Genomic DNA, 16354 nt, shown 5'->3' on the forward strand with positions numbered 1-16354 from the left:
CCCCCCCCCCAATATCCCCACAGCACCCCAAATATAACACAAAAATAAAAAAACTACATTTGTACGTATTATTGTCTTTTTCATACAAATGATTACTCATGGGCAATTTCATTATTTATCATGACTTTTTAAACAGTTTTCGATTGTTTAAACAAATGTAAATTATTTAAACAATTATTTATGCCCCATAAATATAAAAAATAATCGTACTTTCTGATTAAAATGCAATATTTTGTCATTGTTTGGAGTAGCAAATTTTCTAAAAAAAATGTGAGTATTTGAACAATTAATTATTGTTTATTTTCAAAATTTCTCAAATTTGAGTCAGAGATGTCCACTTTTTTCAAATAATGACATTATTTTGATCAATTTCTTCTAATGTTCAATATAATTCTATTTGTTTAAACCAATTTTATTCCATCAGTTATTTTTCAATAAATAAAAAACTGAAATAAAATAGAAAACATACAATTAACCACGATTTTAAAAGTAGTTTTGGAAAAGGAATTACTTAAACCAATTATATTTGTTTAAACAAGTAAAAAGTGGTAAATGTATTCTTTCTATACACTATACAGTCAGAAACATAATTATATGTGTTCTGCTTTATTTCATTTGTTTAGCTATAGAAAAAAAACTGCTTGAGCAAATAAATATTGTTTAAACAAATAGAAGTTTATTAAACACTAAAAGAAATGTATAATAATTATGAAATTATTCAACAAACGTAGCATAGGTTACTAATTTAAAAGGAAAGTTGATATCTCTGGCTCAATTTTTAGAAACTTTTAAAATAGACAATAAATAATTATTTAAATAATTACATAATGTTTTTAGAAAAATTTACTTCTCCAAACAATGACATTTCAATAAAAAAATACGATTATTCTTTTAAATTTTATGGAAATAAATAATTGTTTATATATATAATATAAATTGGGGAAATAATTAAAAAGTGCATTTTTATTTGTTACCATTATTAGATTTGCACAAATTTTAAATTTACAACTTTGAATAATTTGTTAAAATTCTATTTTATGATTTTTGTATGCCTGTATATTTTAATAAGTTAACATGAACTCGCTAAAATGTATGGGAAAGGCTTTTCGGGCAAGTTCAACTGTTCTCGATTTGAAATAAATTTTTTTGTTTTGCTTTGATATAAATTATTACTCTTTTTGTTTAAAATTCATCTTAATAGTTAAAAGTTTAAATTTTTTGTTGAAAATTCATCCTTTTGTGGAAGATTAATCATTCCAGTGTGTGAAATTCAACTAATTAAAAAAAAATTCTATTTCTTTTCTATTATTCATAATTTTAGTTGTAAATTCGTTTTTTTTTCAGATCGAAATTAATTTTTATTTTAGCCTAATAGCGAAGACGTTCAAAAATATTTATCGAAGAAAAGTTAAGAAATGTTGACTCTAGCGGAAAATTGTAAGAAAACAGGGTCCTTAGTGGACTTTTTTCTCTCGAAAAAAGATAAAAATAGTGTCATTGCTCAAAAGTGTGGTGCGTCCGAGGCCTGTAGTTATCACTGTCACCAGTCACAGGGATTCCCCGCGATATATGAGAAATAGGTAGGGGTGTGACTTACATTATTTTGTGGCCACTTTTTACCAACGTTTTCCACCTTTTCCCGAAAAATGGTGGTTTTGAGAGAAAAAATTATGATATGAGAGATTTATTGTTTAATGATGTACAACTTTTTATTATTTACTGAAATAAACGGAAAAACCTCGAATTTTTTAGTTTCATAAAATGTTGACCTTAAAAATAAAATTTACGCCCTAGAGATACAATCCTGAAATCCAACGCATACATGGGCAGTGTCTACACAGATTCTGATTTGAATGAAACTTTAGATTTATTGCCTTGTATAAACACCTGTGAAGTACAGTAAGTTGAAGAATTCAAATAAGTTGTTTGAGAAGCCTGAAAAGTCACCAAGTTCTGTATAAAAATGTAAAAATATTTATAATCATTTTGATGTTTTTTTTTTTTTACTTTATTTAATTCAAATAGGCCAAGTTTAGAAAATTCTGCTTTCTCTAGTAAATTTAGGGTAATTAATTATACATTATATAATTATAGGGGCCAGAATAGGGACCTTGTGAAAAGCGTTGAATTTGTAACTTCGGTTATGAAAATCTAGATGCTTAAAATTAGTAAATTCGAAAATAAGTTTAATTCATATTCTTAGAATTTTAAAACTTTTTTAATTAAATATTTTGAGACTAATGCAAAATAGATCAGCTACAATTCACAATTGCGACAAAATTGTAACACCATTTGAGTACCTTACAAATATACAACATTAAAACTTAAAAACACGAAAATTTATGACTTCAATTTTCGGTACGTCCTTCGACAGTCTTATATTCTTGAAATCAAGAATATTAGTTAAATTTTATGAGTCTTTTGAATTTGGAGAAATCGAATTTTCAAGCATCCAAATTGGAAACATGTGAAGTTTGAATTTTTAATTTTACAGACGAGAAGTTCGTACAATTTTCCATAAAACCAGATACAAACAAATCCAATAATTAAACAGGCTTTTTAAACGTTACCAGATCATGCTTTTAAGGCTCCTAATGAAATTGACACCCGAATTTATTTAAAAAATTTAAAGATGTACGCAGCCACGATTATTTTGATAAATCATGGTTTTCGTTCGTATTATTGCGATTACACATTGATTAAAAAAAAATTCCGATCATGAAACTCATTTATTTTAAGATCCTCAAATTTTAAAGTATTTTTTCGATTATTTTATCTGAAAAGGTTTAATATAAAATCTCATTAATATTTAAAAGTTATTTGGAGTTTTGGTACATTCAGATTGCCAATATCCAAAATTTGAAGCTTACTTTAAAAAAAAGGTATGGCGCAGGCGTCATATATTCGAATATTTTGATAAATTATCACAATAATTACACTTTTCGCTGGAAATGTAGTAAAAAAATGTTCCTAAAAACTTAGGTTTTTTTAATTAATTTATAAGTGAATATGCATTTTTGATGAAAAGTGATTGAGAAATATATTATTAACGTCACTTTTGGTCCAGAAAAGCACTTCCTACTCCAATTTCCTATTTCCCTAAAGAAAAGGACCGTTTAATTTAAGAGGCCTTGAATTTGAAATCAGTCAAATAATGTTAACACAAAAGCAACTAGGTTAACATATATATGTAATATAAAAATCTTTACAAACCTGAAGAAAAATCGATACGGGGTCAAATTGAAAAATGGGTCATGTTTAAAAAAACTAAAATCTTACGAAATTTACAAATTTCAAGACAGAAAAGAAAAACGCGACTTGTAAAATCCGTAAAATTTTCTAAAAACAGGATCGCATTCCGGTAATTTGTAGAATTTAGAAAAGGAGAGTAAAAGTCAAGAATTTAAAAGGACTTGAAAGTCCGAAAAAGCCACTTAATTCTATCCTATAAAAATCGAAACCTCAAGTTAGAAAAACATTCCATTAACCGTTGGACGATCTCGAGAGCGAATGTCATTGCTTCACTCGAAGGCGTGTGCGAGTGACATAACACGTCAATTTCACGTCGCACCAAACTTCCTTGAAGGCCGATAGCAATCGATTCATCTCCCGAGTCCCGACTCAACCGAATGAATTACAACTATATACGGTTTCCCGGGATATTTGCTCCAGAAAATTTTCTTCGGAGGGTCAGAATCACAAAAATCGATTTGAAAAGCTGGTAAAAGTGTGAAATATCGAAGGACGTTATCGGACCTTCTTCTGGAGCGCGAGATATTTGAAGAATTCGTTAGTCGGTGGTTGGTCGACTTTGAGGTTATGTTTCGCGGATTTACCTGAGCCGTAGTGGGACCTCTTCGTCGCACCATTTTCCACGTCGCAGTCGAGAGGCCGCTTCCTGGAGTCCGCGATTTCTGGGGAGGGACACGTCTCCATTCCTGTGTCGGCGGCCATCTTGGCGAGGTTGTTGTTTCGCGCAGGCAGACTGAACTCACTGCACGAAGCAGACACGACGGACGTCCCTCGACAGTCGGGAGCAGACGAGTCGTCCGTCGACGAACGAAAAACACGAGCACTCACAATTAACAAGGTGGACGATCGAACGAACGTACGTTCTTAATGGACGCTGATTAGGGGAGGAAAAGAGTGGACTTTGGAGGACGATGCAGGGAAATGATGTTGGATGAAGTTATGATGAACGTACGAACGAAAGGGCGACACACACTCACTCGCATTAGCGGAGTGCCGCGTCTTACTGGCGAGTCTGGCGACTGCTCGCAGTGCTCGCTCGCGGCTGCCTTGACAACCAACCAGCTGGTTGGTTGATACGCAGCGAGTACAGTCTGTATATCTATATAGTCTAGAGTCTCCTCTCTCTCGCGCTACTGCCATTCAATCGACGTCTTTAGCTCTGTCTCACTCACTCGCAAGGACTAGAACTCAGAAGGCCCCTGGGTCAGGGGCGGAGAATTATGGAGCCGAGTATCCGGGAGAGTGTTCCGGTGCATTTGAGCTTTGCTTTCGGATTGGGTAGTTACTTTTCGATAGAAAAAAGAAGCTGAAAATTCAATACCATATCTTATATCATATTTGGATCAAGAACTTTAGATGAGAGATGAAAAATCATTCGATTTTGATAGAGTGACTAAGACTCTGTCGGGATCTCCCCGGACATGCTTTTGTGCGGGGAAATCCTTCTTTTTGAAATATGTGACTCATCTTTGCTCATATCCTACAGTCTTTTTAACCTTTGACCGGGATTTTGGAAGTATTTGATTTTTTAGTTTTTGAATAAAAAAAAATGGATGAGTGAAATCTAGTGGTTTTCTTGAAAATTGTGGGACGACTGATAAATCCCGAAAAATAACATTCACGACTCTGTAAAATTCCCGAATAATAAAATTTCCCGATAAAAAAATTGCCGAAAAGTTGATAAAATTACCAAATTTAAAAATTTCCGACAGAAAATGGTCGAATTATAAAATATCCGAAGCAGAAAATTCCCTGATTTAAACAACTGAGCTGCAAGATAGAATAAGGGGACGTTCTTCGGCTCGAGAGCAAATGAACTCTGAAAGGGCAAAACAAAATAAAGTGAAACTCTTTTATAGCGCCGATTTTGGGGCTGATGGTGGGTGGGAACTAACTCATTGTAGCCCGCTCCGCTTTTGTTGTTTCACGCTTGACTACTCGCCTGAGTGACACCCGCGAAACCCGCGCTGTTCATGTTATATCTACCTACGGCGCGACATCAATTCTCGGAAGGGCTATAGAAGGGAGGGCTATTGAAGGGGATTCACTGTAATTCTAAAAATATTTTTTTACTGAATTCAAGCAAATTTTTCGAAGTAATTGAATTTCCAAAAATTAATACTCCAAATAAATTTTGAAAGCTGCGAGAACTCATCCCGTTCGAGCTCGAGTTTTACTTCTTTGCCAATGTTTTAAAAATATTAGAGTGTGTGTGTGTGTGTTTGTGTAGAGCAAGAGATTAAAAATACTCAATAAATTATTTGTTTGAGGTATTTTTAATCTCCATATATGTTATGTATATTATCATCAATGACAACGTTTTTTCTTAAGGGGAGGAGGTGGAGGGGGGTGGGGTGATTGTACAATATGTGCAATTCCAAATTTTTCTTCTACGCTGTCCAATAAACTTCGAATTGTAATTGAAAACAAAATTTTTACAAGTTATTTACGCAGACCTACTCCTCTCACCTACTTCTAATCATTCCATTCTTTGTTTTTTCTTTTCTGTAAGATAGCTTTTTTGTTTGAATCAAAAATTTTCAAAACGTTGGCAAATGAATAAAAATAATTCAATTTGAAAGAAATACCATTCTATTAAAAAACTTGTAAAAAGTAATCAAATGGTTAAATAATTATATTTGTTAACTTGTATTTTTTATCACATCAGTAAGTGAAAAGTGGACAAAAAGTTTATTATTTTAGAAAAACCAGAAGTTTATAGCATTATTCAAAGAAAACATTATTATTAAAAATAATAAAAAATGTTTTAAACAATTATGTTTGTTAATTTTAATTAATTGTTACCTCAGTCTAATTGAAAATTGACCAAAAAGTGGAAAATTATAGAAAAAACTACAACTTTCTGGCATTATTTTAAGCCGATATTCTTTTAAATAATAATAAATAGCTTAAACAATTATTTTTAAATTAAACGTGCCAATCTCCTCTTCTAACTGAGACCAAGAAAATAAGGAAATGTTAAGTATAAGTAACATGAAAATTGTGGAAGCTTGTCCAAGTGCAGTCAATACTCGACCGATTTTCTTCTTGGGCAGATGGGTGGTTCGAAATAAAAAATTTATAAATTGAAAACACTTTCGCATTCAAAAGTTTCCTTTTAGGTCCCTTGTAACGTGTACAAAACTTGAAATAAATCAATTAATATCATAGGCTGGACGGAGTCGGAATGGAATAAAAAATTGTAATGGCAGAGTTTTAGAAAAATCATGAATGTTATTTTTGTTTTTCTATCTGCAAGATATACTTATGTTCGAAATATACTTCCAAAAATTGAGAATATCAGTTCTTTGAAAATGACAATTTGCCGAATTTTTAAAATTAACTCGTCGTTTTTAACGATCTATTATTCTCAATTTTCTTAGAAGTATATTTTAAAGACAAGAAAGATTTTGTATGCTGAAAAAACATTATAGATATTTTTTAAAGCTTCCCAAATGAAAATGCGCCCGATTTTGCGCAAATAGTTCTTGGGCGCCAATTTGACACCAATTGGGCGTCCTAATTTAGAAAAATGTAATTAATTAATAAAATATTTTGCTTCTATATTAGGCTAAATATGCACTTCGATCATAAAACTGTGATTTGCTGATTAAACCAAAAATTATATTGGTTCAACAAAATATTACCTTGGTTTAACAAAACGTTTTGCCATCGGAAAACGAATTTGGTGAAACTACAAAAAAAGTGTATTGCACAAATACCAATGAAATTATTTTTTCGTATATAACTTCTGCCTTCAGAAACAAAATGAAGTGTGTATTCTTCATTAAAATAAAATTTATAAGTTCAGTACATACACAAAATTTCTTATAAATATAATATTATTGAAAAATTCTCTTTTGAAGTTAAAAACGGAAAAAGGTCGGTTTTTCTCACATGCTACCTCGTTTCATTTAATATTCGTCAAGTAGGGTTCAATCGTCTGGATTTATCGCTGAAATAACCACGAAAAAAGAGAGGCATGTTTTTTTCGATTGGGTTTTTAGCGGACTCAAAAATCTGCCTGGTACTGTAGGACTAAAATGTTAATTCTACTTTTTCCTCCTTTTTACCGACCGGTTGTCCTATACGTAGCGAAAATCAGATCTGACAAGTAGTAAATTTAATTTGAAGGGTATTTAATTTGCAATAATTTTGAATGCTTTATATTCAAGTAGCCTACTAGCCGAATTTTTAATGTCGTACATCTAATACTTAGCAATTTAATTTTTTAAACCTTTATAATTTTCAATTATAAAATAATGAGTGATTGGAATTAATAAGTACCTATATAATTTATTTAAAAAATCACCACTTAAGTCTGTTTGTAGCTCAAAACCCTATAGTCAAAAAAGATTGTAATAGTAAAGAGAGATGTAAGCTATTTATTAGATATTATAATATAAAAATAGAAAATTTAAAAAAATCTAAAATGGCTAATATTGAAAAAATACTACGCATTATTCCAAATTTCTCTATACCAATGTGGAAAAGTAGAGAGCATCGAATTCCTTCAGGCCCTCAGACTAGTGCTTTTCCTTTTCACCCTTTGGACTTGTTGGACTTTCAGCCGCTGACTATCACGGCAAACCTCAATAATATCTGGGAATTCAAAGTTCAACTGCCATAGAAATTTCATCAAATTTTTAACAAAAATACATTGTTTGTAAGCCTAAACCAATTAAACAGGTTTTTTAGTGTAAACTAATTATTACTTAAAGATCTTAACTGACCGACCGTCACCCCCTGTGAATTGTCCCCATGGGCCGCTACTATCGGTGAGAAAACTATAGGCATCTGCCTTTGAAGCTTAACAACTCTGTCAAAAAAAATTCTAGCCTAACAAAAAAAACAATCATTTAAAAGCTGAAAGTGTTCTACGTTAATGAGTTTGATGACGCTTATGCAAAAAAAATTTTGTGCTTAGCAGACTGAAAAATGTAAAAAAAAGTCAGGATTTTCGGGTACATTTAAGAACAGTCAAGTTTAGCGCATTATTTCTTATACAAGGGGCGATGGGAAAAATTTGAAAAATTCATGAGTATGGGGAAAACTGTTGTGAAGCAGTTGCAGTTGAGAAATTTAAGAAATAATAAAAATTGTTGCTTGAAGGTACACAAATGTGCAACTGTATCATCGTCAGTTCTGATACAGATATTAAAGCGATTCAAATTGCAAACTGTGATGAATAGGCTCTGTATTTATTTTCAGTCACCCGTAAGGATATGTTAGTCTTATTTTTTGAGAAAATCGCGATATTTTAGACATTTTTTTTGTTGGAAAACAAGTGACAGAAAGTAGGGGGGGGGGGGCGTTTTTTTTTACTGCAGACCGTTGGACCCTTTCTTCGTCCCGTGTCCAGGTGCCATCCAAGCATTCAGAACCAGGGGTCGAAGAATGGCACCAGCGGTCGGCAGTAAAACAAAAAAGGGCCCCCCTGCTTTCTGTCACTTATTTTTCAACAAAAGAAATGTCTAAGAATATCGCGATTTTCACAAAAAAGAAGACTAACACATCCTTCCGGGTTATAGAAAATAAATACAGAGGCTATCCATTACAGTCTGCGGTTTGAATCGCTTTAATATCTGTATTAGAACTGAAGATAATATAGTTGCACATTTTTGTACTTTTAAGCAATAATTATTATAATTTTTTTAATTTCTCAACTGTATCTGGTTGGTAACAGTTTTCCTCATACTCATGAATTTTTTCAAATTTTTCCCATCGCCCCTTGTGTAAGAAATAATGCTCTAAACTTGACTATTCTTAAATGTACCCGAAAATCCTTACTTTATTTTTATATTTTTCAGTCTGCTAAGCACAATTTTTTTTAGATAAACGTCTTTAAGCTCATTTACGTATAACACTTTCAGCTTTTATATGACAGTTTTTTTTGTTGCGTTAGCATTTTTTTTGACTCAGTTGTTAAGCATCAAAGGCAGATGCCTATAGTTTTCTAGCCGATAGTAAGTCCCTGAAGAGGGCCAACATTCTAGCGATTTTTTTGTGATTTAAATTTGTTGGTATTAAATGCTAATGAAAAATTAAAATTAAAAAAAGATACATAACTTGATTTTAAGCCAGAACTGATTGAAAATAATCACATATGATTTTTTAAAGATTAAATTGATTTTTATTATTTTATTTTATTTTTTTGTACAACTTGTGACTTCAGTTGCAATGGACAAGCAAGCTATACATTCTTTAGATATACCTTTTTTTAGTTGTTATATTTCTTACAAATGTGTGTTTTAAGGGTTTTTTTGCCTTTTTCCCATCTGTTAAGTCTGACAAAACATTTTTTTATGTCTAAGGGAATAATAGATTCCCATACATAATAAGTACTAATCTTTTTTTAATTTCAATACAAATTAACTGAATCTTAAAAAATGCAATTTACTTATGTTTGCTCATTTTCAAAAATATATAACTTTAAAATTTTTAAAATATTTCATTAGCATTTAATACCAAAAATGTTATAGAAACGAAAATTATAATAATTTTCGTAAAAAAATGTTTAAATTCTTAAAATTCCAAATTTTTGTACCTCTTTTACAACGTTTCAGCAGTAAAAATTTTCGATTTTCAAAAATTTTGTATTTTCGGTCCATTCTACTATACACTTTTCGGAGCAAACGCATTTTTGTAGAAAAGTTAGATAAGGAGTGACAGATTACCTTGGTATTTGATAGTAATTTAAGTTATACATATAGGGGCTATCATCCTTTAGATAACTAAATTATTATCATAATTTTTTGTAATGTTTTCTCTTCCAGATTTAAATATGCATTAAAGTAAAACCACTTAAATGTCAATTGAAAATTACTGAACACAATTGATGTTAAATGCTTCTCTTTTATACGAGTAAATTATTAAGCGTTTGAATGTAAAAACTTGTGAGCTTTAATTTTAGAAGTTAAAAAAATTTAACGTGTTTAAATATTTATGGTGTTTAATAGACTGCTATAAATTAAAAAAGAAACTTTAAACGTAAGGAATTGTTATACAACAGCGAGTATTCATTATTGTCTTTTAATATTTTAACATTCCTTTAAAGTTTAAACAAAGAAGCTCTTTGGTAATAGCTATCATGTATAGTATAAAATTTAATTTAAAATGATCTCATTGCAATATCCTAATTATTTTTCATCCTAGATAAAAAAGAACAACCTTTTGGTGGCAAAAATGGTATATTGCTGTAGATTCTCATAGTTGTAAAATATTGTAGTTGTACTTTCATGTAAATTCTTGTAGCAAATTGAGACAATAATGACATTTAGAAATATATAAAAAAATATAAAATAATGACAAAATTCGTCCGAATATCAGAAAATAGTTGTGCTTTCCTGTAATTTCGGTTATAATTTATTGCATTTATTTGAAGATTCCTCTAAAAATGGTTTTAGTGTTCTATGCCTTTTTGTAAAAATGTTTCCATCAGGGTATTATTTAATCTATTCAATGTTTAGAAAAAGAAATTATAAAAAGAAATGAATTAACCAACAATAAATAAAGCCAGAAAATTCCAAAGTATCAAAACCCGTTTCAAATAATCGGGTGAACCGTGCTGGGATAGTACCTTTTATCTTAGTGTGCCAATAATGGTTCAGTGCAAGAAGAGTTGTACTAGCCCAGTACCTTTCACGCTACTGGCTTGGTACTGCGCCAGTACAGTGATTATTCTGGTATCGTACAGACTCATGCAATTATAGTAAATCTCCACCTGGCATGTTTTTAGTTATTATTCATTGTCAGTAAAAATGTATTATAATTCATGAAAACAATAAAGAAGAAAGCCTATTCATAATTCCCATAAATCGAGCCATAAATACTATAATAATCTCTCAATTGAATAACTTCCAACAAAAATATCTAAATCTCGCTATTATTTCGTTCGATTACTTCGTGTTTCAGATACACCCAGAAACCGCTAATTTCAACCCAATTCAGTGTTCGAAAGAATCACGATTTGCAAAGGCTTACTATTATTTCGTTGGTAAAACCGCGTTCGTGTCCAGGAAATTGACGAACAACTGAAATCTACTTTCTTCGCTTTCACAAACAGTTGCTCGTCTCGTCTTCAAGACTGATAAGAAATACGATATACTGCGACACTGCAGTAAACCACGTTTATGTGTAATTGTTTACCCAGTAGACACCGCGGGCCAAGAAAGCCATTACGGAAGTGGCCTTTCGAATCTCAAGAAATATACTTCTTGGACAAGAAATTATCATTATAAATTGTGTGCCACTTATTATTCAAAAATCTTAATTTTATTTTTCTAGCGTTCGAATTTTATGAAAAACGAGAAATAGTATATTGTGCACCGAGAGCAAAAACGGGCGTTTACGCTTTCATATAAGGCGCAAAAGACCGTTTTTGTTCGTGGTCCACATACTATTTTGTCCGACAGCGGAGCGAAAGAGAGTTTTCGCGTTTTCCATTATGCAAAGCAGAAATCGTAACTTTGAAATGACTGATCGAAATATCTTATGTATAATTCTTTATATTTTTAGAAAAATGTAAGAATATATGTTTATCATGCATGATATTTGATGAAATGAGCCATGTGTGCCATCAGATCGTTCGTCGTCCTTTGAACTTTTCCATCCTCTCACATTTTCAGGCGTGGAATTGCTTCGTTTCGCTCCTCCCCAACGGATCGAAAACGAGCGTTTTCGCTCCGCTGTTGGACAAAAATTTATGTTAGACTGCATTCGAATCAGGGACCTCTGACGTATTTCATGTGGATGCGTTTCCCGATTTCGCAACAGAAACAATATTCTTGTTTTCCTACCATTACTGTCTACCAGTAGATTTTTCCTTATGATTGAGACCGGTTAGTATTGTGGCAAATTCCGTAATACTATTCAGTGCCCTTTTTCAACTAGCTATTACAATCAGCCTCTTAAAACGGATGTTCCTGGCACGAAAAATATAGAGGCTCAGGTCAGATGTGCCTCGTCCAAAACACCTCATAGTGCAAACGTTAGGTACATTGATATTTTTCAAAAGTTTCGTGAGAGTACACATTGCTCATGGTGTCCATAGGTCGGAGAAAACCTGGAAATCAGGGAAAATTCAGAGAATTTTCTTGGTTCGGGAAAAGATAGGGATTTTGAATAAGATATTGCAAAAGTCAAGGAATTTCCATAAGATGCACTTTAAATAGCAGTCAAGGGTAACAAAATTAATATCTTTTAAATTTTTATTTGAAACTGTTTTATTCCATTTATGAAAGCTTTTATATTTAAAGAGTTACACGAGTAAGCTTATGGTCTTTAAATATTTTGAATATTAATGTTCAGGAAAAATAAAAAGTTGGTCAGGTAAAAATTGTGGAATTTTGAAAATGAATTTGCCCCCCCCCCCCTGATATAATATATTCTTGTTAAGTAATTCATTTGCCTATCTCTATTTCGTTTTTTTCAGTTGCTTTCTCCTAAAAATAATATTTTTTGTTACAAATTTTATTACTTGGTTCAGACTTCAAAATTTTACCTAAATTTAAAGGTGTTGAACTTTCTTGAAAAATCGTTTTTTGTTGTCATTGAAGATTCGTTATTTTACTTGAATATTGATCTGCTTGATTGAAAATTTGTTTCGTTTTTTAAAAATTAATTTTGTAACTGAAAACTCAACTCTTCCAATTGAAGATTCATGTATTTTGTTGAAAATTCTTTTTATTTTTGCTTAAAATTAATGTTTTTAGCTGAAAATGTAACTTTTTCATTTCTAGTTGAAAATTTTTCTTTTTTACTTGAAAATTGGTATTTTTTGTAGAAAACTAATCTGCTTGGTTTGCAATATCCAATTTTCGTGGTTCAACATGAAACTATATATTTGGTTGAAAATGAACTTTTTTATTGTAAATTCAACTGTTTAACAGAAAATTCGTCTTTTGGCTTGAAAATATAATAATTTGGATGAAATTTTCTTTTTTCTTGATAGAAAAATAATTATTTGTTGAAAATTCGTCTTTCTGATAAAACATTCATTATATGAATATTAGATTTTATCCAATATTAGATTTTTTATTTAGAAGTCATTCATAGGTTGAAAATTGAACTATATATTTTTTTCAAGTATCAACTATTACATTTTTCGTTAAGGATTCATCTTTTTGTGTTAAAAAATCAACTGGATTCTATAAAATTCATATTTCTGGTTAGAAAATTCAACTATATGGTTGACAATTCCACTGTTATTGGTTGGAGTTAAATCTTTTTTTGTATGAAAATTCGTTTATTTGGTTGATAATTCATCTTTTAATGCAAATAATTCGAGCATTTAGTTGCAAAATCAACAATTTTGTTGAAAATGTATGAGTATTTGGTTAAAAAGTCATTTTTCCTGATCGAAAATCCAAATGTTTTGTTGAATATTCGTTTCTTAAATTAAAATTTCATTTTCTACGGCAGAAAAGTCACATTTTTATGGTTAAAAAAATTAATAAATTTGAAATTTCTTAATTTGAATCTGAAATTGTTGGTTCCTTTCATGAAATATGCTTTGTTTAAAACTTTACAAAATTAAATTGCTGGGTTTCGAATGTTAATGGTGAGGGAAAATGAAAAACTGGTCAGGGAAAAATAAGTGAAGAGTCAGGGAATTTTGAAAAAGAAGTCTTGCTTTTTCATTCCCTTGAATTCAATTGTAATTTGTTATTTATTTTAAGAATAGTCTATTTTATGTTTTGGCCAAATTTTGAAGTTCCAATTTGATATTAATTCTCCATGCCTTTTGAGATTTTTAAATTCGAATTCTAATTTATGTAATTTTAAAGGCTATATTATTTTGAAATTCTACATTATCGAACATTTAAACCCACAATTGTGCTGAATTTTAAATGTCTCAATCCTAAATGCTTTGAATTTAGAAGATTTCCAAGTTTGAAGTCTTTAATTTGCAGTTTAGTTTTAAATGCTGAAAATTGAAAAATGTCTAGCTTTTTTAAAGCTTTTTTTAGATCTTACTTGTTAAAAATATTCTTTCTTTTTTTAGCCAAACTTTTTTACACCTAAAATTAAGTCTACTTTTGGCTTAAAGTTAGATTCAAGCCCAATGTTTGTTTTGAAACTTAAAACTATTCTTTGAAATTAAAGAATTAAATCATAGAGAAGGAACTAATGCGCGACAATAGTTTCCTGCATATGAACGATGCACGATGCACCAATAAAAAAGGTAAGGTGGCTATTGTTCGAGTAAGAGTTAGACGTAACGATAAATTATGCAATAAATCGCTTTATGTCGTGCCTTGGCCGAGCGACAATAAAGCAATCGCCATGTACCAATAATCAAAGAGAGCGGACTCAAAAGAACGCATGTAACGACAAAGCGCTCTTTCGATTCGCATTAGAACTTGCGTGGAGATGCATGCGTGCCACGCATTAACAACTGCAAATGCACTCAGCAGTAAGTATTCAACATCGAACGTATCCTACTTGGCGCATTTTAACGTATCCCGGAAGCCGTCACGATATCAAGTGTCCCAGAATATTTCTACCAAGGCTCTCAAATCTCTGCGTCTCTATACATTCTTTGTCTATTGAACTAGCGGCTGCTGATAAGACACCGCTTCCTGATAAACGAGTTTTTACTTTGACTATCTATCATTACGCCACACTCATCAGTTGGTGGAGTTAAAATGTATAGATATTTATACCAAGTGGTTGGAAAGAATTTGATCTCGAAACGCGCGGTAAAACGAGACTCCAGTGTAGTACTAAGAGGCCGTCCATTAAGTACGTTAACAATTTTAGGTATTTGTTTATGATAAATCACTCTCATGTTTTAGTCTCCACATTCTTTTCTCTATTCTCCTCTTTTCCCTCTTTTTCAAGAATTCTACTGAATTAATAGAACCTATTAAGAAAATCCACCTAATTTTTTTTGAAACTTACTTCTATTTTAGTTTAAACAATTACTGTTTTAAAATGAACCAGCAGTGAAATTTTACCGATTTCCAGTGAAATATCACTGGTGGAAATATCCAGAAGCGTCACACTGAAAATCAGTGAGAATTCACTAGATCGCATAGTCGAATTCCTGCACTGGTTTAATCAGTGAGGTTCACTGATTTCTCAGTATCAGTAGTCAGCTGGCCGTACGCCTTGTAGCCTGTCAGCTGGTTACGTATGACAATTAGTTTTCATCACTATTGTGGAAACAGTTGCAAAATTATATTTTAAATACTGCACTTTACTCCCACGACAATAATAGAAGGCCGGACTGCAATATTATTATTACACCATTAAGCCATTTCACTTTCGGGGTAGGCGTGACTCACTCGGTGGGGAAGGGAGTAATGTGAGGAAAGAGCTATAGAATTTTTAGACTGATCTAGAATTATTGTGATATTTATTTAAATAACACGTTCGTTCCACAACACTGCTCCGACCCAGTTTGCTGATCAATCTCTCTAGCAATCACTCCAAGTGAAGATCCACACAAAGTCGTCATCTGAGGTTCCCCAGTTGGGTCCATTAGTATCGAAGGTTTTTTGTTTCAGGCGCCATTCACTCTACTGACACTCTTTTTATAAACTATTTGTCGCCATATTTTTCTGTCCTGACATACTACACTAGCTTCTTTTATGTTCATGCATTTCTTCATGCGGGCTCTCGTGTTTCTATACCATTCTTTCCGCGGTCTGCCTCTGGGCCGATTTCTTTCCCATGTGTTTACTAACGTCTCTTCTGAACCACATTCCTTGAGAATTATTTCGTTACTCACTTTGTCCATCAGGATTTTCCCGCATATCATGCGCAAGAATCTCATGTAAATTGCATTGACTTTAATCTTACCTTTTTCTTGATAGGTCCATGACTGGCTACCGTATAGTACAGTCGGTACAAATATAGAGTTATGTATTACCATTTAAGCTTTATTTGATATATTTTTACTTTTGATAAGGGGCCCTGCTCTACCAATAATCTTCTCACCTCCGTTTATGCGTCTATATTGAATAGTTTTTATGCTTTCACGATGATTCATTTTGATAAAAAGTGATATTTCGGGTTTCAGTTTTGTAAAAAACTACGAATTGTTTGCCGACGTTTCGTGAACATTGCAGTTCACACCTTCAGGGCTGACCTGAAG

At 31.7% G+C, this 16354-nt stretch overlaps 1 protein-coding gene across 4 annotated transcripts in view; it reads right to left on the reverse strand.

Moving 5' to 3' along the window:
• LOC117173505 (RNA-binding protein Nova-1) overlaps positions 1 to 16354 on the reverse strand; it is an 80229-nt gene that overhangs the window by 22075 nt on the left and 41800 nt on the right. Inside the window, exon 1 of one of the 4 annotated variants that reach the window (XM_033362122.1) lies at positions 3837 to 4269. The exons of 1 other annotated variant lie outside the window; for it this stretch is intronic. In XM_033362122.1, the coding sequence (XP_033218013.1) occupies positions 3837 to 3954 (118 nt within the window). In that variant the 5' untranslated portion in view covers positions 3955 to 4269. Of the gene's footprint in view, positions 1 to 3836; positions 4273 to 16354 lie in introns of those variants that run through there. 2 more of the 4 variants (XM_033362123.1, XM_033362121.1) reach the window with 2 other exon arrangements.

This window comes from Belonocnema kinseyi, chromosome 5 (assembly GCF_010883055.1).
Source record: "Belonocnema kinseyi isolate 2016_QV_RU_SX_M_011 chromosome 5, B_treatae_v1, whole genome shotgun sequence".
Classification (NCBI taxonomy): domain Eukaryota; kingdom Metazoa; phylum Arthropoda; class Insecta; order Hymenoptera; family Cynipidae; genus Belonocnema; species Belonocnema kinseyi.